Source organism: Schistocerca cancellata, chromosome 4, assembly GCF_023864275.1.
Source record: "Schistocerca cancellata isolate TAMUIC-IGC-003103 chromosome 4, iqSchCanc2.1, whole genome shotgun sequence".
Taxonomy (NCBI): Eukaryota; Metazoa; Arthropoda; class Insecta; order Orthoptera; family Acrididae; genus Schistocerca; species Schistocerca cancellata.
In genome coordinates, this window is record NC_064629.1 from 625,767,795 (window position 1) to 625,794,982 (window position 27,188).

Sequence of the window (27,188 nt, forward strand, 5' to 3'; positions counted from 1 at the left end):
GTGCCTCCAGCATGTAAATATAGCACTGTCCTTCCATCTCCTCGGCCTACTAAGGAGGCAGCCATGCAGACTTGTGATCTCACCATTAGTACCACGGTCATCAGATTGGTCAGCACAAAGATCGCCCGGCTCACCATTCATCGGCTAATGCTAAATCACGAGCCCCAAAATCAGACACCCGGACTTCCAAAAAAGAGCCTAGCTGCGAAGATTTTTTTATCCACCCTAACTTCACAACCATCGATTCCTCCCACATCTCAACATCCTGATTCCAAGAAGGCTCATAAGAAACAAAGTTCCTCTCCTTCTCCGCCACGGCGTGTCTCATCTATAGCATCACCTGGTGGTAACCGCCCTCGGCTGTCTCCTGTGTCGCCAAGGCACGCTGGTGGCAGGAGCTGCCCCCGAACAAACTATGCATCAGGATCTTCTGCCTTTAGCAGAATGCCGTTCCTCGCTGTCAGCCGCTGGCTCTCAGCAGTCATTGAGTTGAGAGAAACTGTGGTGAGGTTCTTCCCTTTGCTGTCCACCCTATGTCAATTATCCATTGGAATATCCGCGGCATTAGAGCCAGTCGGGATGAATTGTCAATCCTCTTATGATCCTACTCGCCGATCATCTTCTGTCTTCAGGAAACAAAGCTGCGTCCCCATGATCGCTTTGTTTTCCCTCATTTCCAATCAGTCCGGTTTGATCTCTCCTCTGTTGATGGCACTTCAGCACATGGGGGACTCATGATTCTTCTCCATGATACTGTCAGTTATCACCCAATCCCCCTAAACAGTTCCTTCCAAGCTGTTGCTGTCCGACTTTCCTTTTCTGTATACACTTTCTCCCTTTGTACTGTATACATTCCATCGTTCACACCGATGGCGAGAGCTGATTTTTTTTTTAAAAATCTCCTTGGTCAGCTCCCGCCCCCCTATTTGCTGATTGGGGACTTCAATGCCCACCACCTGCTTTGGGGATCTCCGTGTCCTTGTCTGCGAAGCTCCCTATTGATTGACGTCTTCCACCAAGCGGATCTTGTTTGCCTCAATGCTGGGGAACCTACATTTTTGTCTGGCTCCACGATAAATTTCTCTCATTTGGACCTTACGGTCAGTACTGTTCAGCTAGCTCGGCCCTTTGAATGATTCGCTCTTGCTGATACACACTTGAGTGACCATTTTCCATGTGTCCTTCGATTGCAGCCACAACTGCCATCTGTGCGCCCGATATGCTTGAAGTTTGGCCAAGCCGATTGGACACTATTTTCGTCTCTAGCAACATTCGATGACTGTCACTTTCCTAGCATCGACGATCAGGTCGCTCATGTTACAGAAGTTATTCTTTCAGCTGTGGAACGTTCAGTACCTCGCACCTTCGATTTGCCCCGCCGCCCCTCAGTTCCTTGGTGGAACGAGGCGTGCCGTGACGCAATACATGAGTGGCTACATGCTCTTCGTGTTTTCCGCCACCATCCTACTTTGGCCAACTATCCGCTATAAACGGTTGCATGCGCAATGCCGTCGCGTCGTCTGCTATAGCAAGAAGGCAAGCTGGCACTTGTTTACTGGCTCTTAACACCTTGATTCCCTCCTCAGAAGTTTGGAATCGAATTCGACGGTTATCTGGCGCGCCTAGTTTCTCCCCGAGCTCTGGGCTCACTGTCGCGCATGATACCTTAGTGGACCCAATCGTAGTTTCTCACTTATTGGGTCAACACTTTGCTGAGATTTCGAGCTCTTCAAATTACCTGCCAGCCTTTCTCCTGAAGAAATGTGCAGCGGAAGTGAGACCTCTTGCTTACTCCTCTCAAAATAGCGAAAGCTGTAATACTGTTTTCTCCATGCAGGAACTCCAACATGCACTCTCTTCTCGCTTTTCCACTCCAGGACCGGATGGTATCCACATCCAAATGTTGCTGTATTTATCATACCACAGTCTGCGTTACCTCCTTTGCATTTATAATCAAATCTGGACAGACGTTACTTTTCTCAAAAGATGGCGGGAAGCTATCGTCGTCCCTGTTCCGAAACATGGAAAGGACAAACATCTTCCCTCTAGCTATCACTCCATTTCTCTCACGAGTAGTGTATGTAAGGTTTTGGAGCATATGGTGAATTGCCGTTTAGCCTGGTGGCTGGAGTCCTGCAGTCTTTTAACACCTGCCCAATGCGGTTTGCGAAAGCATCGTTTTGCAGTTGACCACCTTGTTGCTCTCTCCAGTTATATCATGAACAATTTTCTCAGGAAATGCTAAACAGTAGCAATATTTTTTGATTTGGAGAGACTGGCATCCTCCACACACTGTTCTATTGGGGCTTTAGAGGTCGGCTGCCCCTCTTTATTCGTGAATTAATGGCAGAGCACACATTTAAAGTGCGGGTGAACACTACTCTCTCCCGTACTTTCTCCCCCCAAAAAAATGGGGTACCCCAGGGCTCCGTGCTAAGTGTTGTACTGTTTGCCATCACCATAAATCCAATTAAGGGTTGTCTCCTTCCCGATGTCACGGGCTCCCTCTTTGTGGACGATTTTGCAATCTACTACAGCTCTCAATGGACCAGCCTTTTTGAATGACATCTTCAAGGATGTCTCGATTGCCTCCACTCTTGGAGCATCAAAACAGTCTTCCGCTTTTCTCCCAGTAAGACGGTTTGTATCAATTTTTGGCGTCGTTTGGAGTTTCTTCCGCAGCCCTACATCTAGGCCCTGTCGACCTTCCATTCGCAGACGTTGCTAAATTCTTGGGTCTTATGTATGACAGAAAACTGTGCTGGTCCTCCTATGTTTCCTATGTTTTAGGTCGCTGTCTGCGATCCGTCAACACCCTCCGTTTTCTGAATGGTACCTCCTGGGGAGCGGACTGAGTAGCCCCTCTCCGCCTCTATCGCACCTTAGTGTGCTCGAAGTTGGACTATGGAAGCATAGTTTACTCCTCTGCTCGGCCGTCTATTCTTCGGCATCTCGACTCTGTCCACCGCCATGGATTGTGTTTCGCATCTGGAGCTTTTTACACCAGCCCTGTGGAAAGCCTTTATGCTGAGACCTGAGACTGCTGACCCTCCGCTGTCCAATCGGCGAGCTGTCCTTCTGAGTCGTTATGCTAATCATCTGTCTTCCATGCCTGCTAATCCGGCCCATGACCTTTTTTTCGACGCCCCCTTGGATTTAGGGTATGCAGGTCGCTCTTCCTCTCTACCACCACCGAGAGTCCGCTTCCGTCAACTGATACATTCTCTTTCCTTCCACTTTCCTAAAACTTTCTTGACTACTGGGGGTACAGCACCACCTTGGTTCTGCCCCCAGACCTGCCTGCTCCGTGACCTTTGTCAGCTTCCCAAGGATGGTACCCCTTCTCTCGTTTATCGTCGGGCATTTGCTGCTCTCTGCACAAATGAAGGATGCCACATTTATTTACACTGATGGCTCAGAAAACATCATTTGGTGTTGGGAGTGCGTACATTGTTGGCGACACCCTTAATTGATTTCGGCATCACGGCCAGTGTTTGATTTTTACTGTGGAGATTTATGCTGTTCTCCAGGCTGTCCAATACATAAACTGCCATCAGCCAATACAGTATATTATATCCTCAGATTCGCTGAGCTCTCTCCTCAGTCTCCAAGCTCTTTACCCTGTCCACCCTCTGGTCCACCAGATTCAGGACTGCCTCCATTTGCTCCATTTGAGGGGTGTCTCTGTGGCATTCCTCTGGATCCCAGGACACATTGGTATCTCATGGTAACGAGGCGACCGATATAGCAGCCAAGGCTGCTGTCTCTCTTCTTCAGCCTTCTGTTTGCATGGTTCCCTTCGCCGATCTACAGAGTGTTTTCTGTTGTTGTGTTGCTCTTTTATGGCACGCAGATTGGTCTCCACTTCCCAATAATAAATTGCGGGACATGAAAGCTCTTCCCTGTGCTTGGACCTCTTCCTCCCAAACTCGTCATTGGGAGGAGGCAATTTTAACTAGATTCTGGATAGGGCACTGTTTTTTAGCCATCGACGTCTTTTAAGTGGTGATCCTCCCCCGCTTTGTCCCCACTGCTCTCAACTGTGGACAGTGAGACACCTTTCACTTGAGTGCTATTTTATTCCGCTATATGCCCGTCTGATACACTCCTGGAAATGGAAAAAAGAACACATTGACACCGGTGTGTCAGACCCACCATACTTGCTCCGGACACTGCGAGAGGGCTGTACAAGCAATGATCACACGCACGGCGCAGCGGACACACCAGGAACCGCGGTGTTGGCCGTCGAATGGCACTAGCTGCGCAGCATTTGTGCACCGCCGCCGTCAGTGTCAGCCAGTTTGCCGTGGCATACGGAGCTCCATCACAGTCTTTAACACTGGTAGCATGCCGCGACAGCGTGGACGTGAACGGTATGTGCAGTTGACGGCCTTTGAGCGAGGGCGTATAGTGGGCATGCGGGAGGCCGGGTGGACGTACCGCCGAATTGCTCAATACGTGGGGCGTGAGGTCTCCACAGTACATCGATGTTGTCGCCAGTGGTCGGCGGAAGGTGCATGTGCCCGTCGACCTGGGACCGGACAGCAGCGACGCACGGATGCACGCCAAGACCGTAGGATCCTACGCAGTGCCGTAGGGGACCGCACCGCCACTTCCCAGCAAATTAGGGACACTGTTGCTCCTGGGGTATCGGCGAGGACCATGAAGCTGGGCTACGGTCCCGCACACCGTTAGGCCGTCTTCCGCTCACGGCCCAACATCGTGCAGCCCGCCTCCAGTGGTGTCGCGACAGGCGTGAATGGAGGGACGAATGGAGACGTGTCGCCTTCAGCGATGAGAGTCGCTTCTGCCTTGGTGCCAATGATGGTCGTATGCGTGTTTGGCGCCGTGCAGGTGAGCGCCACAATCAGGACTGCATACGACCGAGGCACACAGGGCCAACACCCGGCATCATGGTGTGGGGAGCGATCTCCTACACTGGCCGTACACCACTGGTGATCGTCGAGGGGACACTGAATAGTGCACGGTACATCCAAACCGTCATCGAACCCATCGTTCTACCGTTCCTAGACCGGCAAGGGAACTTGCTGTTCCAACAGGACAATGCATGTCCGCATGTATCCCGTGCCACCCAACGTGGTCTAGAAGGTGTAAGTCAACTACCCTGGCCAGCAAGATCTCCAGATCTGTCCCCCATTGAGCATGTTTGGGACTGGATGAAGCGTCGTCTCACGCGGTCTGCACGTCCAGCACGAACGCTGGTCCAACTGTGGCGCCAAGTGGAAATGGCATGGCAAGCCGTTCCACAGGACTACATCCTGCATCTCTACGATCGTCTCCATGGGAGAATAGCAGCCTGCATTGCTGCGAAAGGTGGATATACACTGTACTAGTGCCGACATTGTGCATGCTCTGTTGCCTGTGTCTATGTGCCTGTGGTTCTGTCAGTGTGATCATGTGATGTATCTGACCCCAGGAATGTGTCAATAAAGTTTCCCCTTCCTGGGACAATGAATTCACGGTGTTCTTATTTCAATTTCCAGGAGTGTATATCTTCCATTTTAGCAGATGACACGCGCTCAGCCAATCACGTCCTCGAGTTTTAGTGTCAGTGAGATGACGTCGATCATTTGAAGCTCTTTTTGGGGCAAACAAACCCTCCCCCCCATCTAACGTGGTTTTCTAATCTTTCCTTCTATTTTTTAGTTTCCCCACTTTTTGAGTTTCGGTCCCATTGCTGATGACTTCCAATTTGGTTTTTTCTACTTTTCCCTAAGCCACAGACCATGCGCTAATGACCGTAGCAGTTTTGCAACCTAAATCCAAAACAAACAAACAAACAAAAAAGAAACACTATAAAATAAGAGAAAAGGCTTGTTTATTTCATTAATTTACTGGGCAAACCTTCATGGTGCTTGCACTTCACAAAGTTGTCTAAACCATGTACAGAACTGCTTTATAAGGCAATATTAATAAACACAGTAAATATCGAAAAGAAAACAATATTCTTAACTAACTACTTAACACACATTGTACCCAGAAAACCCAACAGTAAAAAGCCGTTCACCACCTTCTGCCAGGTGTTGGCTAAGGTAAAACCGACGCTGCGTTGGTATCTTTGGCTATAACATACTCGTCTAGGACAGCAGGCAACACAAATATGACATCCTCTACCAAATTTAACAAGTGTGTTTTAACTCACTGCTGTTGCTAATCTGCCCAACATACTGTTTCACAGTTTTTTGTACTGTGAAAAAACTAAACACTGGGTACTTATTTCAGGATGTCTACGACCTGGGAGATCCGGGAATAACCCAGGAATTTTTTCATCTGGGAGGAAACCGGGAAAAACCCGTGAATTTTTTATAATTCCGGGAATTTTTCATTGTTTAAGTTTTCAGTTAATTTTTTGTAATTCTGACTGGTAAGAACTGATACCCTAACAAAGGATATTACTGTATCCCGCTACTGCAGAATAATACTGCAGCATTAAAACATGAACGAGAGAAAAAAAAAAAAAAAACGAAAATAAAACTTAAATTGCAAAGGAAATGCGCCATATAAAATAACAGTGCTCGTACAAGAGTCTGCCAACAGCAGAATGTGTCAAAGGCTTTTTAGTACCTTCTCCCGCTTCTGGCTACAGAAATTTGGCTGTTGGCTGTCTAAGTAGCAGTAGCAGCAACCAGCCACATTGTACACGGAAAAATTTTACTGGCACGCCCAAGCTGTCACAACACGCATGCACAGCAGGCCCGTATCTAAGTGGGGGGTGAGGGCAAACCGGGGTATCTGAACCGGATGGCAATTTCGGGGGGGGGGGGGGGGGGGGGGGGGGAGGTAAATTCATATTCTTGAGGGAAAAATCCTTGTTTCACAAAGCACCTAGCATCCAGTGCACGTCGGTCTATCGATGATTCATATGATTTTGAAACACACCCCTGCTGGTATTTGAACAAATTCTAATTGATTTCTGAATGAATTAGTTGATTTTTGAATGCGTGCATATTGTATGTGATGTCTCTACCAACTGCAGAGAAAATGGGACGGGGCTATACGAGCTGAGCGGAATAAAACAGAACTGGAAAACGCCAAGTGCTGCTTGTTTATATGGTTGATTTGGTTTGCGAATGTTCAGCGTTGTTATAATCACTAGCGAAATCCATAGATTCAGACTATCAGAGTGGAATAAACAACTAACAGGAATAACAGGTAAGAAAGATTACGTATTATCTTCTCGGTGTATCCAAGAAAGTGAAATTTTGACAGAAAATTTTAGGCCAGATCGTTACACTAAACAGGGCCAGTTGCAGTCCCCAGCTAGCAGCCGCTCAAGTTCCATTCTGGAAGTAGCGTGGGAAATGCACTTTACGAACTCGTAATAACGCCTAACCGGTGAGTAATCGCTGGATAACTAAACCAAAAGTAAAGTTAACCGGAGAATGAGTTTTGACAGTGGTAGGAATAGTTACAGAATTAGTGATGACAAAACTGTTTGTTAGAACGAGGAAGGAGAAGAAACAGGGTCATCATACAGATTATGGAAGAATATGACGATTCCAAATTTATACAAAAATTTCATTCTACTACTTTTCGGTCTTGCGCATGAGAAACTGGAATGCATGAATGAAATGTGAAACTATTTCCTAACGTAAAGCTTTTTGCTTGTAGTAGGCCAAATAGGTATTTCATATTGGTACTTTGTGAATTTATTGTCGTATTATAAAAAGGGTCATTATTGCCAAAACAGTGTCGCTTATTTGGTGCGTGTTACAATTTCTGAAATATTAGAAAGGCCTATTTTGTTTTATCCTGAACACAGTGACACAATAGACATAATCAGATTGAGAAACCACACCAGTCTTGGGTACTAATTGTATTAAATGCTTTTTCAGTATTAGACAACGACATTTACATTTATCATGTAGCAGAAAGTTTGACGAACTTTGATAAGGTAATAGTTCTTTTGCAGAAAGGAAAGAACGCCATGTAAAGTTGTACCAAGATAGAAAAATCGCTAGGACCTAAGGATTGAAGAAATGTGTACCGTCTTGCCTGTCTCATGTCTTTACTGGTTTTAGGTATCCTATATTTAATTTTATGTTACACAGAAGAGCAAGTTATTAGCTATTAGGCAATAAAGAGTCCAGATTTTCTGAAGAGTTCTTGTTCTCCTGGTTACAAATAATCCTATCCAGTATTAATTGCGAGGGGTTGTACAGAATGTCAAACCGGCTGACTGGGAGCAGGGTAGGCACTACAGGACATTTCAAGTTCCACTGTCCTGAAATAGTTTAATGGCATCCATTACAAAATATATACGTTTGAGTTCCACAGAGCAAAATACAGTGACGTGCGCTATAAGAATGTTGTTTGAAGAGGCGTGGCACTGCACTGCACACTTAAGACCAAATAACGTGTCTTACATTTCCTTGAAGATGTATGTTTCATGTATCAGATTCTTCAGAAAGTTGTGCGCTACAAGGTGAACTTCTTTTTGGAAAGTCTGTCTTCCTTTTTTTTTTTCTCCACAGAGCAGCCTGAGTTATGGGGGGGTGGGGGGGGGGTGGTAAGACGGATTCCTGTGGCTGGGAGTTATTAAGTGAATTAAAATATATTCACGTAATTACAGAAGGCTAAAATATGTTACTAGTTTCAGATTCTATTTTATTTCCACCTTTCTGACAGTCGAGCATTAATCGCCTTGCAGAACAATAAAGTTATGTTTGTTGGTTTGCTAAAGGAATTTGGCTTTTATCAGGGTTTCCTGCTGAGGCATTGAAGGCATTGAAACAAAGTGTTTAATTCCACACTATTGGCTAGTTTCTACTGTTCGCTGCATTTCAAGTGCACGTCTTCATCTTCTAGCACTTCCTGCATTATGCCATAACAAAGAATGAAACATGACTTAATACAGTACTGGTACTTGAAGAAAATTTACGTCCCGAAAACCACACTGAAAAGCTCCCTATCAGGCCGAGGCCTACGTCATTGGGAATCTGGACATAAGAATTTGCACTGTAAGGCGAACTATGCATTTGAGTACGGTTCACAAAATTCCGACGCTCTTGGAGTATCCTCTCACGTCTTTGTTTCTTTTATGACAAGAAGTAAGATCTTTTAATGTTTTTCACGTACGAACATAAGGGCTTCCTACGTCACTATAGCTGCACAAGTGCGGTGACGCCTCTTATCTGGTGCTGTCTGGCAACTGCTGAAATGAATCTATTTCTAACAAGTCGCAGGAAAATATTGCAAACAGTTATTCGAAAAGAGTTATTTTCAAAGTAAATTTCCTTTTACGGAAGATGAACTGTGTGCAAGAATGTACTATGAATTTCCTATATCAGAGTGCGTTTGCTCTCTTTTAAAAATCAACTTTTTGATGACGAGCCATTTAGAAGAATTTCTAGCCCAGAAGATCAGAGATTTACGTCGTTATTAAAAATTTTACTGGCGTGTTTGTGTGATGTATCTTAAAGTGTAACATGCGTTAAACAAATCAACATTACATGTGAAAGCTTAGCTTCTCTTGTAGCTTATTAAACTTAGAGACAAATATTATATGCGAAAACTTTGCTTTTCTTGTAGCAACACTATGTATATTAATTTAAAACATAAAATTTTCCTGTTGTTGGAATTCAAATTTATACTTTTGTGATATGAAAATATGCAGCGTACATGTTGGTGCAGATCAAAGATCTTACCAAAATGGGTTTTTTCGCTCCGAGTTTAATTTTCTAAAGTGCCGGGAAATTCTACGCTGCTGTATAAAACCATATCCGTTCAAAGGATACGTTTTACAGTTCAGAGGGAAAGTATACTGTCACCTAACACAGAAAAAGTGTATTTTCACCTGGGAGAAAATGTATTTTTAACCAGGAGATTCGGGGAAAATCCGGGAATTTTTTTTCCTTGTCCATGTATACACCCTGTTATTTTTACAAAATTAGTCTCCACAATTGTCATCTACATTGGCATAACAACTGAGATATCATATAAGGCTACGTTAGACTCGGACTTGATATTTCCACACATACAGTAATACACGTATGTGGTAATGCTTCCTGTAAATAGTGAATTTCAGCTAAAGTAGATGTGGTGATGTATTTCCACACACATTGCGTAGGGCAAGGATAATGTCGCAGAGACAGATACCAAGTGCAGGTCGTTCACTTAAGGCAGCCAATAAAACCGGCCACCCCTCAGATTTCTATGTCTGGCTATATCCACAATTTGGCAAGATTGTAGAATGCAGAAGTGATTGGAGGAAGAGTTTCTCCTTCTCAAGCAGTTACAGTGCTGTATGAGCTTGTGGTCTACTGGTAAACATAACGAAACGTGGATTTGGAGTCATGAGTTTGAGTCCACACACTCACTTATTTTTTTAACTGCTTAAGTTGTAAGTCTGACGTAACCGGAAAAGTATTCACTTCACATTCTGACCCATCAGTAATAGCAAAAGCTTCTGGAAACAATTCATCAAAGGAGCTCATGGCTGCATTGAGATCAGCACATTACACACTCCAGTTTCCTTGCCCTTTTGTGACTACCAGAGACTGGCCGTACGTCACATACCACATGCATAACCAAGTGACTGCAGTGTGGCACTGAGAGTGTATTTATCAGTTGTCATTTACTTGCTTGAATTTCCAGTATTTATCTTCCTGTTAAGTACTGGGTTTTGCATACTCCATACTTGAACTTCATGAAAATTGTGTAAGCCTTGGAAAATAATCTCAAGTGGAATAGAAGTTCAACATTTGTGACATAACAATCTCTGTCGATCCGTTGTGGATACAAGACAGCGGCCGGACAGATATTTACCAAAGAAAAATCACCAAACAGCCGTATGTTTTCAGAAGTTACATTATTTGTACGACTGGTTTTGGCATCTCATTAATGCCAGCTGCAGGCCTCTGCATGTTCCTTGAGGACTCACATTTACTGATACTGTGCTTCATAGCGGGTTAGTGCTGGTATAGTCTTATCTGCGAGTGTGATACCTAGCTAATTACCTACATATTATGTAATCCCCTGGAGCAATTTCAGTCCTTGACATTAAACTACAGATTTCATTTGGCTATATTAACCCATGATATTTAATTGCATTCTTCAGACTGATAAGTGTTATCTTCTACATACATGGGTAATACCAAAAGTGAGGTCTCCTATTTTTTTATAAGTATATAGACCTGTTTAATTCTACAATGGTTTACATCAGTTTACAGGTTTAACATTTAGCTATTTTTCGGCATAATCACCATTTCTGTTGCTGCATTTCCGTAGATGCTGTTGCAGTTATTGTATGCCCATGTCATACAAGCTCGCTGCTGTGCTGTTCAGAAAGTTATGAACCTCATCTTTCACCCCGTCATTGGAGCTGAATCACTTTCCAGACAAATGTTCTTTTAACCTAGGGAACAGGTGATGGTCACTGGGTGCCAAGTCAGGACTATAGGTTGGGTGGGTGATTATGTTCCACTGAAACTGTTGCAGGAGAGCAACGGTTTGCTGAGTGATGTGTGGGTGAGCGTTGTCATGGAGAATGTGAACGCCCTTGCTCAACATTCCTTTTCTCCTGTTCTGAATTGCCCTTCTGAGTTTTTTCAGAGTCTCACAGTACCTGTCAGTGTTAATTGTGGTCCCAGCAATTCAGCTCCGACGATGAGGTGAAAGTAGTAGTTCATAAATTTCTGAACAGCATGGCGGCGAGCTGGTATGACATGGGCATACAATAACTGCCACAGCATCTACGGAAATGCAGCAACAGAAATGGTGATTATCTCGAAAAATAGCTAAATGTTAAACTTGTAAACTGATGTAAACCATTGAATAAACAGGTCAATGTACTTTAAAAAAAATGGATACTTTAGTTTTGGGATTACCCTCGTAGTTACAATGCCTTTTTTAGCCTGGTGCAATTTTAGACCCAAATTGACATAATCCCCAGGTCATACGTGGGGTGTTGGGTGTGTGACTGAAACTCGTGAGTTGTGTTTGTGTAGTGTAAGTTAGCTATGTGACCTGACCTTAACTTAGGCATACACCTTAAGGGGAATTTTTTGATGTTCTTACCACATATGCAAATTCTATGATTTTTAAGGATTTTTGATTGATGTTGACCTGATGATATGTGGGATTTGATTATATTCTAGGCTACTGTAGTGGGTAGCAAATTTCACTTTGTAGCTCAGTACTCCCGGCATATGTAGTCCTGCACTATTAAATTCATTGTTTTCCTCATTATTTAGAAGGCTTTGCTTTAGTATTGGTAAATTCATTGATTGTTTTGTAGTATGAGGTCATTTGACAACTCCATTTCCACTCAAAATATTGCTCCTTTTTGTGCCAGTAAGTTCCTTAACTATTGTGCTTGTATTTTGTATTCTTGCCGGTTTTCACACTCTTTGCATACTTTTAGCCTGGTCTGTGCCTACACTTCCTTTTGTGAAACAGCTTGCTATGTGTTAGTTCATATTTGAATGGGTTTAATCATTCTATAAATATCAATAGTATATCACCTTAAATCCCAAGAGAGTAGAAATTACATAGTCTATTGAGATTTTTGGGGGGCTCTGCTTGGTTAATAAGTATTTTGGGTTGCTTGCTTGTTCCATCCTAGTATTTGCCCACCGATGGATGTTCAAGGGGCTGTAAGGCATATTTTTTTATTTGACATTTAACATTATGCCGTCTATGTACACTCCTGGAAATTGAAATAAGAACACCGTGAATTCATTGTCCCAGGAAGGGGAAACTTTATTGACACATTCCTGGGGTCAGATACATCACATGATCACACTGACAGAACCACAGGCACATAGACACAGGCAACAGAGCATGCACAATGTCGGCACTAGTACAGTGTATATCCACCTTTCGCAGCAATGCAGGCTGCTATTCTCCCATGGAGACGATCGTAGAGATGCTGGATGTAGTCCTGTGGAACGGCTTGCCATGCCATTTCCACCTGGCGCCTCAGATGGACCAGCGTTCGTGCTGGACGTGCAGACCGCGTGAGACGACGCTTCATCCAGTCCCAAACATGCTCAATGGGGGACAGATCTTGCTGGCCAGGGTAGTTGACTTACACCTTCTAGAGCACGTTGGGTGGCACGGGATACATGCGGACGTGCATTGTCCTGTTGGAACAGCAAGTTCCCTTGCCGGTCTAGGAATGGTAGAACGATGGGTTCGATGACGGTTTGGATGTACCATGCACTATTCAGTGTCCCCTCGACGATCACCAGTGGTGTACGGCCAGTGTAGGAGATCGCTCCCCACACCATGATGCCGGGTGTTGGCCCTGTGTGCCTCGGTCGTATGCAGTCCTGATTGTGGCGCTCACCTGCACGGCGCCAAACACGCATACGACCATCATTGGCACCAAGGCAGAAACGACTCTCATCGCTGAAGGCGACACGTCTCCATTCGTCCCTCCATTCACGCCTGTCGCGACACCACTGGAGGCGGGCTGCACGATGTTGGGGCGTGAGCGGAAGATGGCCTAACGGTGTGCGGGACCGTAGCCCAGCTTCATGGAGACGGTTGCGAATGGTCCTCGCCGATACCCCAGGAGCAACAGTGTCCCTAATTTGCTGGGAAGTGGCGGTGCGGTCCCCTACGGTACTGTGTAGGATCCTACGGTCTTGGCGTGCATCCGTGCATCGCTGCGGTCCGGTCCCAGGTCGACGGGCACGTGCACCTTCCGCCGACCACTGGCGACAACATCGATGTACTGTGGAGACCTCACGCCCCACGTGTTGAGCAATTCGGCGGTACGTCCACCCGGCCTCCCGCATGCCCACTATACGCCCTCGCTCAAAGTCCGTCAACTGCACATACCGTTCACGTCCACGCTGTCGCGGCATGCTACCAGTGTTAAAGACTGCGATGGAGCTCCGTATGCCATGGCAAACTGGCTGACACTGACGGCGGCGGTGCACAAATGCTGCGCAGCTAGCGCCATTCGACGGCCAACACCGCGGTTCCTGGTGTGTCCGCTGTGCCGTGCGTGTGATCATTGCTTGTACAGCCCTCTCGCAGTGTCCGGAGCAAGTATGGTGGGTCTGACACACCGGTATCAATGTGTTCTTTTTTCCATTTCCAGGAGTGTATTTCATGAGTATTCCTCACAAGTTTTTTCTTACTGTTATTCACCTAGTAATTTGTTGACCATTGGGGTTGCCTCTGATAGCATATTTTGATATTGTGAAAACTTATTCTGATACAGTACTAATAGTGGGTGATATTAGTTCGGTAATAGATAAGCACGCGATTGTGTACTTCATAGGTTAAATCACGACTTTTAATTTGAATGGGGATAGTTTTTCTTAAGAACTATGGCGATTCTCATGTATATGAGTTAATATATACACTAGACAAGTTTTATCCTTTTGTGCATCTTATTTTGTATAGCATCTATTTTTTGTTTCTGTGATGTTCGGCATGTTCTACTATAAATGCATTATATCAAAATAGTTTTGATGTGAACCAATATGTGTACATATTCCGTTTTGTTGTGCTTTGTATGAACAGGTGCTCTTCTTGACACTACATGTTGCATTTTGTAGGTTTTAAGTACTTTCATTATTACACTCCATCGTCTGTAATGTCAACTAGTGGAATACCTTGACAAATACTACATGTATACACACTCGTTTTTAACATGCAGGGACTTGAAGACGGCATTAATAAAATGTTTAAATTGGTCTCTTAAATAAAATAACTTCTGAAAACCTATCACTGGTGATTATTCTTTGGTAAAACTTTGTGGCATATTGTTAGCTGTGGGTTTAATAGAAAATGAAGGCAGCGGTGCCAGGTCTAACCCTTTGTATTGAGTTTGAGGTGAATGCTTTTGGACAAAAGTGTCAAAAAAGAATTTACGTGTTTCAAGGAAGATTGTTGGCATGAAAGATTTTCAATACTCAGGAAGTCAAGATAATTGACGTGTAATGAACTGGAACATTTAACCATCACGTGACATATTCATTCAATACACAAGGTTCAGAAGTCAGGTTTGGGAGTACTGCATGCTGTAATTCAAAGCAAAAAAAAAATAAATAAATGGGGGAGTATTAATGCATATTTGTTTGAGCATCATCAGTCCACTCATTGGGAAGTCATATACTTGTTCCTGGTGATGATTTATGATGTGCTTGTTAACTTCTTAAGAAGAAATTAACAGCTGAGCTCTAACAAAAGACATATACTTTGGCAAATGGCAGTGTCTGGTGGCACAGAAAGGGTGTTGTGCTCTACAAACTTTTTGCTAGGGTTGTGTCCATTGCAGCTTGTATTATTTGCCAACATCTGACACATTCTGGTCATAGTGTAAGAAAAATGACCAACAAAGCTCTATCACGTATTGCTGCAACTCACTCTGCTGAGGAGGAATCATATATGTTCAGGTATATGATAGGAATGATCATTCAATTTGAAGCAAGAGAAGTCCATTAAACATGGGCTTTGAAATGCATACCTTAAGAGCTATGAGCATTTTTTCAGTCTTCTTTAATTAGGAACAATACAGTGTGTCCCATGAGGAATTATGAGTATTCAGGATCATGACAAATGATCATTCAAAGCGTGGGCTGTATTATGCACACCCTAAGGACTATGAGCAGTTTTTTATCTTCACTACTGAGGAACACCTCTTCTACTGAAGAAGTGCTCATAGTTCTTAAAGTGTGCATTTCAGAACCCATGTTTGCTGGACTTCAATGCTTCGAATGACAGTTCCTGTCATACCCCTGAACATACACTATGTGATCAAAAGTATTCAGACACCCCCAAAAACATAAGTTTTTCGTATTAGGTGCATTGTGCTGCCACCTACTGCCAACTGCTCCATGTCGGTGACTATTGAAGTTATTAGACATTGTGAGAGAGCAGAATGGGGCATGCCACGTAACTCACGGACTTTGAATGTGGTCAGGTGATTGGGCGTCACTTGTCATACATCTGTACACAAGATTTCCACACTCTTAAACATCTATAGGTCAACTGTTTCTGATGTGATAGTGAAGTGGAAATGTGAAGGGACGCATACAGCACAAAAGCGTCAGGTCGACCTCGTCTGTTGACTGACAAGAAACCGCCGACAGTTGAAGAGGGTCGTAATGAGTAATAGGCAGACATCTGTCCAGACCATCACACAGGAATTCCAAACTGCATCAGGATCTACTGCAAGTACTATGACAGTTAGGCACCAGGTGATAAAACATGGATTTCGTGGTCGAGCGACTGCTCGTAAGCCACACATCACGCCGGTAAATGCCAAGCGACACCTCGCTTGGTGTAAGGAGCATAGGCATTGGATGATTGAACAGTGGAAAAATATTGTGTGAAGTGAAGAATCACAGTACACAGTGTGGCGATATGATGGCATGGTGTGGGTGTGGCGAATGCCCTGTGAACGTCATTTGCCAGTGTGTGTAGTGCCAACAGTAAAATTTGGAGCCGGTAATGTTATGGTGTGGTCGTGTTTTTCATGGAAGGTGCTTGCATCCCTTGTTGTTTTGCGTGGCACTGTCACATCACAAGCCTACGTTGATGTTTTAAGCACCCCGCTGTTGAAGAGCAATTCAGGAATAGTGATTGCATCTTTCAACATGATCGAGCACCTTTTCGTAATGCGCGGCCTGGGCTCACTGACTGGCATCGATACCTCTCCTCAGAGCAGCACTCCATGAAGAATGGTCTGCCACTCCCCAAGAAACTTTCCAGCACCTCATTGAACATATGTCTGCAAGAGTGGAAGCTATCATCAAGGCTGAGAGTGGGCCAACACCATACTGAATTCCAGCCTTACTGATGGAGGGTGCCACGAACTTGTCTGTCATTTTCAGCCAGGTGTCCGGGTACTTTTGATCACATAGTGTGTATCATTCCTCTTGGGACGGCCTGAATATTCTTTCAAATTAACTAAATTGGTCTGACAGTGCTCAGGTAGTTAACTGATTGCACACCTCTGAGAGCCACCTGGTTCTGTGTTAAAGATGTCATCAAACCAGATGTGAACTGCATTGTCATACTGAAAGGAATTGTTTTGATGGTTCTTCAATAAGTAAACATTTGAGGGTATAAGATCAGAAATAGTAGTTTATGATGGATGACTCCCAAACTAACTGCTGGATAGTTCTGTTTGTGACATCAGCAGATTGTTTTACTGCATTGTAGCAACACATGATTAGCTTTGTTGTGGTCATTTTTGTTACATTGTGACCAGAATGTGTCAGTTGTTAGCAAATAATACCAGCTGCAATGGACACAACCCTGGGAAAAAATTTGTAGAGCACAACATCCTTTCTGTGCTTCCAGATGAAAAACACTATGTCGACACTGCCGTTTGCCTGATATATGCCTTTTGTTAGGGCTCAGCTGTTAATTTCGTCCTAAGAAGTTATCAAACACATCATAACTCATCTACAGTAACAATATTGCATATGACTTACCGATTAGTGACCTGATGATGCTCAAACAAATGCGCAGTAATATTCACCCATTTACCTTTTGTTGCTTTGAATTAGACCAAGCAGTACTCCCAACCTTGACTTCTGATCCTTGTTCAGTGAATGCAAATGTTGGATGATGGTTAAATGTTCCAGTTCATTTCACACCAGTTATTGCGATTATCTGAATGTTCAACACAATCTTTCTTGAAACAAGTAAATTCTTTTCTGGCTCATTTTGCTGAAATGCATTCGCCCCACACACAATGCAAGAGGATAGACCTGCCACCACCATTGCCTTCACTTCTCTATTAAATGCAAACCGAACAATATTACAAATACTAGGCATCCTCTACTTTTGTCTGTGCAGTGTTCATAAGTTTCAAGTATGTAAAATCCAACAAACAGCAGCAAAATAAACTATGATGCTTTCTGCCCTTTTATTGCTGCTCCACATTATAATGTTTCTTTTCTTTACTTGTTAGGTGCTTGATCCACTTTTGCCATCTTACTTCCCAAGTGTATGAGACTTGGCCGCTAGATTTAGTCAATATTGAAACAAATTTTGGAGTAGGAACAGGCCTATCAAATGCCTAACAAAAATCAACTTACAGCGTGCTACACTTCGTATTTCAGAAACAAACAAAATTAGACGAGAGCCGATTGTTCAGGTAGACTTATTGGATGAGGAGGAGAGCATAGTGGTATGCTCATTACAGGTTTGTTCAGTAATGGTGAGAGTGAAATGGGAAGATTCATTCAAGTTGAGTGACAGATGCTGCAAGATGTGATGTGCTGTATTGATACATTTACCCTTAAAACTGCAACAACATGGATTCTAAGAAGCTAGGCAACCTTCCACCTAAATATTGTAAGATGGCCATAACAAAATAATAATAAAAAAGCTGATATGAAGGCTTACTGGCAGTTACTCTTTCTGTGCAGCATTCACAAACTGAACATAAAAAGGGAGAAACAACAGTGGTAATTAACGTACCCTCCACATCATGGGGCATGCAGAGTTTGAATTTAGATGTAGAACTGATGTGACAGACAAACAGTACACTTACATACTAGGTCACAGAAGCTGCTTCTTTGTGGCTACATAATGGTTGAAATGTTCCTATAATACAGTCAATAAAAAATAAAAATGTTACATGACTTGATGAGTGAGATGCAGGGAATAACTAACAAACAATGGAAAAATCATCTTTGTGTTTCTTCTTAAATGAGAAGTAACTGAAGACCAATCAAAACATGAGAAAAAGATTTCTTAAAGATGTTTACATCCACTACAAAACAAGCCTGTTTCCTGATCTTTTGCCAAAATGTAAAACACATGTGATGTTCGTGGTGAGAGCATATCTAAAATTAATTATGAAAAGGTTCTTGCAGCAGTTCTTTTTTCTTAAAGCTGTATTGTTACAGGGTAAAACCATGCCGACTGTACAATTTTGGAAAAGGCAAATGCCCATTTGGGGATAAATGTTTCTACCTACATACATTGCCAGATGGAACAAAACCAGACCATCTCGATTTCAGAAGACCAAAGCGTATCAATGCAGAAGGATTGCCACATTTTCAGGTAACTTGATTTTTTTACAAATAAATTTAAGAATGTTTCAGTATCGTTAATAAAGATTTTATTTCAGTTGTTCTTTTTATGAGCCACTTCCATAGACCTGAATCAAAATGACAAACATCAGCAGTGTGAAAAATTGGCTTCCTTTATTTAAGATAATCACTGTAATGTCTTAACCCGGTGGTGCAATTTACCAAGAATTGTGCTGATGTCTGGAAAGTGTTGCTCTTTAGTAGTGTTGTGAAACACAAAATTGTCCAGAAAAAAGCCTATTGGTTTAATAATACTAAACAGCAAAAACTTCTCTGATCTGCAAGATATTATTTGAATTAATTAGCCCCTTGCCTCAGTTACACAAATCTGTCTTGTTGGTGCCCAAACAGCATAAAGTATTGAAAGAGCACTGCATTAATATGTAGTTGTAAAAGGTTTTGAAGACTATCAGTGTGAAAGATTTCTCATAAGTATGAGGTGGGAGTTTAAAAAATTAAATGATTTATCTGACATAATAATGAATGTGCTTTAAATTTTATGTTGGGGTTTGAAATGAAATACAGTTGACACAAACATCATAGATCTTTCATTCCATAAAGTGCATCCCATAAGTATTTAACACATGCAAAACAGCATTAACATTAGTGAACATGCCTTGTTAGTAGCATGTAGCACCTATTTTTTACTATAACGAAAGCAGTGACGTACCATAGGAAGGGCTCCAGGAGACACCAAAATGTGAAATCCATCTTGGTTTATGACTGCCAATTGCTGCCCACAATTCAAGGGCTGTTAGTCAGATCTGGATTCAGTGTGTCCTCATCTTATTCAGTTGTGTTGCAGACAACTATTGAGTATTTCTCGAATCTCGGAAACATGATTTGGGACTGACGTGGTAGTGCATTGTCTTGCTAAAGGTTCAGGTTCGTTGTGGAATATTAGAGGTGCACTGACAACACCGTGTACCATTACACACACTCACTTAGAGACCCAAAGAACAGTAAATATTAGCATCTATTTCCGTATTCTTCAAACATGCACTCCCAGTTAAATGAAACAAGTAGTTTACTGTTATGTCACTGTTTAATAATTATGTTGGCTACAGTGGTAAAAGTATATGCGAATAAGTTTGGTTGGGATGCACAGACAGAAATGAAAGGCTGGATGCAGAGAGAGGGTAAGAGACAGAGAAAGGGGGTGGAGAAGTGACTGGATGAGAGCAAACTATCAAAGCAGGGGTTCTTAGGATTATACCTTCTACATGTAATAATTGCCCAAAGGCTGGGATAATAAAATTGGTCAATGCTTTAAATATACAGATGGATGTACAGTTTATGTACATCAAATAATGGCACAAACTGTACATTGTAACGGAACATATTAAAGGCTTTACTGTACCGAAGTATGCGATACCCTACAAATTCAAGCAGTTTAACGAGTATTTATGATTATAGAAAAGTTACTGTGTATGTTAACAATGATTGCATAACATGTCTGCATAAACAGTCAACCCATTAAATTATACTGAGTAACTGACCCACACAAAAGTTTATATCACTTGATCACTGATACAGCAAATGTCATCATGTAAAAACACTAAGTTCATCTTAAATAATTAATATGAAGTACGAAAAATAGTGGCCAACTTAGGTATTTTGGATCTCCTTCAATAAAAATCACCCAGTGAAACCTATTTGTTCACTAGGAGCGTTTTCACTCAGTATTCACGTAAGCAATCCTATTTTAGACGAAAACCAATGTAATTCTTAATAATTCATGTTATTTACTTATTTATGCAAATTAGAGAAGTCAATTGACAAACTCCTAAAAAACGGCCTTTTTGTAACAAAGAATTATTCTGTCAAGTCAACAAATCTGTCTGTCATTTTAATAACATGTTAAATTATGTCACTCGATGCAAATTAATAACTTTTCTGCACAAATTATGGTAACAGATGTACATGTGACTTATAAACTATCTCTCTTTTTAGTAGTTCTTTGACAATGTTATAAGTACAAGCAGTAAGAAGGGTCGAGAGGCAGTCGGAATGTCACTTTGGTAAAGTGTGTTTGTGTGTTATTGTTTGAGGTGGATAAACAATGCAAAGAACATGTAACGGAAGTACTACTTTGTGTTGAGTCATGGTCTTTGGTGGACAGTGGAATTAAGATGGCCACCAGAGTAATAAATATTTGAAGTTTACATATTTGTTGGTTTCACTCGTTCTTTATCATCAAAAGCACATAAAAAACACGGGACCTCATGTTTTTAACCCTAGACAACCAGATGTAGAGCCAGCATCAGCATCGAGAGACAGCAGCGATCCAGCAAGTAGCAGCGATTACTACAACACAATGCATTTTAATGGCGCCAACCTCACATAAAGTGCTAACAAGCTCCGTAAATGGGAGTGAAATAGTGCGATTATAGCAATTAGCAATATCTACGACCAGGCGACCATTACAACATCCATCTGTGTATTTAAAGCACTGACCAATTGTATTACCCTAGCCTTTAGGCAGTTATTACATGTAACAGATATAATCCTAAGAACCCATGCTTTGATAGTTTGCTCTCATCCAGTCACTCCTATCACCCTCTCACTTTCTCTCTCTCTTTCTCTCTCACTTCCCCTCGCTCTGCATCCAGCCTTTCATTTCTGTCTGTGCATCCCAACCAAATGATTATTTGCGCATGTGTTACCACTATAGCCAACATAATTATTGTACTAAAAAGAGTATAAGGTTAAAGCTATATTAAGTTGACAAAATCGTATTTATATACCACCCGAAATATTTATTACAACACGTGCATTCGTCACCACGAAACAAAGATCTCAAAATTCTTTAAAAATTTATTCCCTAAAATCCTTTAAAGTTTATTCTGTAATAGTGTTCTACAATATATACTTCATGTACTTAGGGATAACTTTTCACTTCTGCTATATGATCCTTGCACCTAATAGTTCCCGAAGCCATATTTGTTTACAAAACATGACATTATAAGTGTGATGTTACGGCAGTGAAAGGAACCTGTGATCGCTGGAGGTAGGTACAGATATACTTGGCTCAACCAAAGATCAGCTGGGGCTGCAGATGCCAGGCATTTACAGTATTGAGTGCGAATGTGGGATGGAATATATCGGGGAGACACAATGATGTATATCCCAGCGCTGTACTGAACACATCAGGAACGTATGACTAGAACAGACAAACAAGCCTGCGATAGCAGAACATAACATTATTGAGGGACACACATTTGAATTTGAAAATCGAAGCAGCTGTGCAGCGCCAACGGTTTCTGGGACTCTTATCTTCAAAGAGGGAGTGGAGATAAATCTGCGCAACACTTTAGTAAACAGGGATAGCGGTTTTAAGCTCAGTGCAGCGTGGAATCCTGCAATTGACAAAATATGTCAGGAACGCTACGATTAGAAGGCAGTGGCATCCGTAGGCAGATTGGATAGCCACCAGATCTTGACACCAGGCCACGCCGTGGCCCCCACCACTACCGACACGGTACTCCCTTCCGGAGGAACGTGATTGGCCGGACTACAGGATTGGACGATGGCCAAGCAGCTGTATAGATATGCAGAACACAGCATCCCGACACTTAGCCAGAAGATGATGGGTACGAAACTCATCGAAACGTCGTGACTAGACTGTGCCACCACTCAGCTGATAACCCGAGAGGAATTCATCAGTGGAATACGCTGAGAAAGACTGCAATCGCATGTATTTTATTTTTACTGTTAGATATACGTTGAGCTTTTTGTCAGGATTTCCAAAACCATGTTCTGAAATAGTGTTTTGTTTCCCTCACTAGACAATGCCACAAGTTCCTCCAAAAAAAATCTTAGCACAAATAAAGCCTAACAAAAAATAATTGCATTTAAAATGCATTTTCAATATGAATTGAAACCACTTGTGAAGTACCAAATGTACAGAACTCCATTTGAAAAAGCAGTTATGTTCAGAATAACTGTAACAATTTTGAAATTCTTGTCGTAGTAAACCAGTGCATGTCACCATTAGAGTCAGCATGTTATAGTGTGTTTTGGTGTCAAAGAAATGTCTGGTGGTGCTTCTTTAAAAGCTCTTCTTCTGGGTGATCGGGGGGGGGGGGGATTGCAACGTTCAGGTAATCTGGACGTGAAAAATGTTAGACTAAGTATGGAAAAATATGCGGTAAACTGCTCTACGTACACACTATTTTAATTTACACAGTACAGTAAACATGTATTAGGAAAATTGATAAGAAAATATTGTGTTTAAACAATGCATAACAATGAAAGAAAAGCTGTCAAACTTACTAAAATATAGTGGACATTTTATCCATACTTTTTAGATGAAAACCTCAGTCGTTGGTTTTTGCATTATGAAGACAGTCTGTTATGACGCATAGTTGCGCCATCGTCTCATAAACATCAAATCAGCAGGTGTAGCAGTGGGCTGTTTTTCCAAATGACTTAGCGCGAGGTCATGGGCTTCCCCTGCATTACTATGTGGCACCAGCTCTCCTATGTAGCTTTCAGGCTCATTCTCACTTCTGTCACAGCAGCCCACTTCTTCCCGGTTGTGAGTCACAGCAGCAACTAAACTAAATCAGAGTCAGTAAGGTTCTCCGCACATGCCCCATCCGCTGCCATCCACACATCTACGTCTCCTTGTCTAGCTTCTTCACATTCAGGGATTGTCTGTATCATATGTAGTAGATTTTCCTCTTCATTTTCAACTGGGTTGTCCTGAAATTCAAGAGATGTCCACAGTTTTCTCCACGATTTTCTCAGAGTATTTTCTGAAATATTCTGGTGTGCCTAAAGGAATGCTACAATTTTGGATCAGCGTTCTTAAAAGTTGTTTCCTGTAAATCAGTTTTAATGTTTGCAGTACGCCCTGGTCCATCGGCTGTAGATGTGGTGTAACATTCGGCGGCAAAAACTTTGCCACAATTTCTCCATCATGTAGTTCCTCAGTGCTGGGGTGATATGGCGTGTTATCAGTCAAAATGATTGCACAGGGAAACAAATGATTTTCTTTATAAAACAGTCAGAGGGAACAAATTGGCCGTGAAACCGTTCTTTGAACAGCTTACCATCCATCCATACTTCTTTCTGGTTGCGATAATATACGGCAGGGTCTTCATGTTGCTGCTTTTAAAAGATCTGGGCCTAGCAGATTTTATGATCAGTATTAAAGGCAGCTTGTGATTACCAGCAGCATTGCTGCATGCTAATAAAGCCACTTGATCTTTGCACATTTTAAAACCAGGATCATGGTCTTCTGATTTTGATGCCAGGCTTTTTGTTGGCAATGCCCTAAAATTAAGGCCAGTCTTGTCAGCATTATAAATTTGTTGGGGAGAATACTTCCCTCTCTTATAATTTTTTCCAAACTCACCCAAGTATTCCTTCGCTGCATCACAATCAGAAGAATGCTTCTCTCCAGTAATTGTCAGCTGATGGATTCCATGACGTTTTTTGATTCTGTCCAGCCAACCCATACTCACACTAAAAGACTTCTCATCATTCATTAACTTGTTCAAATAAACAGCCTTCTCCTGAACCAGTGCTCCACTCAAAGGAGTTCCCATTTCTCTTTCCTCTGTACACCACAGGAAAAGAGCTTCATCCACTTTATTGTACTTGGACTTTTCAAAGTCTGCTGAATTTAGAGTGTTTTTCTCAAAGATGTTGCACAGGACTGTTAAAGCTTCACTCGGATCTTCCTCCAATCACAAATGGTTGCTTTACCAACACCCAGTTCTGTTGCCAGTTTAAATACATTCTCACCATTGTCTATCCGCTTCAAAGCATTCAGTTTTTCTTTGAGAGTTAACATTTACTCATGACGAAAGTATGTACACCACTACACCTGAACGAATGCAATACAACTGTTAGGCGTGCCAGTGATCGATAACTAACATAACCAAGCACTTTGTGAGTCAACTGGCAGTGCACTGACCTCAGACACTACAAAGGTCTCAACAATGCACAACAACAAGGGCAGGGAGTGAGAGTGAGCCATTGTTCCCACACTTGTTCCCATTTGTTACCATGGTGTGCCTATTTGTGTCTGCTTGGTATACTTTATTCTAGAAATTCGTCACCATAATTCTGGCCAATCCAAACAAATCGTTAATCCAAACAAGGTCCGGTCACAATTAGTTCAGATTAATGGGACTCTACTGTATTTTGAATATTTTTGAACCTGGTTAGGGTTATTAAAAAAATTGCAAAGAAATCGATGCAATTTTTTTTTCCAAAATGCTTCCTCATATTGAGGTACCATTTAATCCACTGCTATACATCTGAAGGATACCAAACTTTTACCAGATATGCATGACATGATGGCTGAGGTACTAGACCTATTTAATTCCGCGTATTATGTATATTACAAGGATAAAAAATATCATATCTTATATTTCAATTTTATATTTTTTTCTAATGAAAATGTTATTTTCCTATAATGTAGTTGATTCTGCAATAAAGCTTAGGTCTACTACATGAGTATGGACTATTGCAATATTTGGACCCGAATCCTGAAAAATACAGCTTGTGGGGAAATTGCGAATGAAGACACGAGTCCAGTTAAACTGTGCCTCAGAACATTCCTGAAGCATAGTCTTCATCCTGCAGCATGTCTTCCTCCTCAATCTTCGTCTTGGCATTCCTTTTAGCACTTCTTGCTTCTTTGGTAACTCGAAAAGCAATTCTTTCAGCTTCATGCACTTGTTGTCTGTCACATGCAAGCAATTGATCTTCCATATTAGAGCCACATTTTATGCCTGAATTTCTCAGGACTTGCACCCTTCCTATCACTCCATCACTGAAACATATCACTGCACCTAGTACACCAATTTTTAATGTATTTAGTCCTACAAAAACATTCTTGGGTAATCATTCCGATATGCAATGGTATAAACTTTCATTTGTCTTGTGAGTGCCCCCTTGAATACATTTACTAAGCAAAGCAGGGTCACTCAGGTGTCCAAAAATGGGTTTTATTTCATTCAGGCTCAGGAAGAGAATGCTTATGATGGTATATTTGACCACTTCCTTTTGCTTTTTGGTAACTACACCAAACTTTGGGGAAAAGTCCGTGAACAGGGTAGTCATCTGTGGACAACTTATGAAAGTAGGTGGTCCATACAGCTTTTCTCATTGCTGTAACATCATTCAAAGGTGCAGTTCGTCTAATGGCTAGTCTATAATAACTCTGAAGGTGGTCTATTTCAGTTTCTGTCAATCTGCCTCAGCGAGACAGATTTTCCATCAGATAGCAACTTTCCTTTCATTTCTCTATGTAGCTTTCTCAATCTAGCACCCATCCTCTTTTGCATATGTCCACAAAACCCCAATTTTGTTACCAAGGTATCAACATAAACATTGAATTCATTAATTTTATTGGAAGCTTCAGAATCCCTATCACCTAGGTACTTCGTATATCTAACATTATAAAGGGCCACCGATCTCCGAAATATTTTTAGAGCTCCATCACACTCCAGAACTCCACTGTAACCATCATAATTCTTAGAACACTGATGTTCAATATGTCCTTCAGTGTTACCATGACAGGTGTGGCAGTACTTAGATAAGCGTTCGACATCAACTACTTTCCCATTCTCGAGAGAAGTAGCACATAAAACACCGCTCAAGGAACGATGTCCTCGACGTTGCCATGTCCCGTCAGGTGCAACAGAAATGTCCCTGGTTCCACTAATATCTCCAGTTTCTTCTACTTAACGTTTCATAGATGCTTTAGATACAACTGTGAAGGCACCTAAAAGTATCTTTATGTACTTACTGAACCTACTGGGAGGAGGAGGAGGAGGAGGAGGAGGAGGAGGAAGGTCCATCAAACCACAAATTGATTGAGCAGCCTCCTTTTCCTATTGCATGCATTGCATTCACTAACTTCAAATTCACATCATATGAATTATGCACAATGTTCGAAGTCATTTTCGAGGTAGATTTATTGCAGGATCTACACAGAAGAACTAATTTCGAAGCTAAATCCTTCCTGCTACTTTGTTGTTCAGTTATTTCCAAACAGACTACACCATCACATTGTTTACATTTCACCACTTCCTTTATCAAAGAAGATAAGATGCCCACATCAACAACAAAAAATCCACTGCAAACAGTGCCATTGTTAACACAAAAATTTGAATCACCAGGAGGCATGTTGTG

At 42.1% G+C, this 27,188-nt stretch overlaps 1 protein-coding gene across 1 annotated transcript in view; it reads left to right on the forward strand.

The window, feature by feature from the left end:
- The window catches only part of LOC126184816 (probable E3 ubiquitin-protein ligase makorin-1), a 125,119-nt gene that overhangs the window by 84,540 nt on the left and 13,391 nt on the right, over positions 1-27,188 (forward strand). Inside the window, exon 8 of the mRNA XM_049927393.1 lies at positions 18,849-19,005. Coding sequence (XP_049783350.1) covers positions 18,849-19,005 — 157 coding nt within the window. The remainder of the gene's footprint in view (positions 1-18,848; positions 19,006-27,188) is intronic.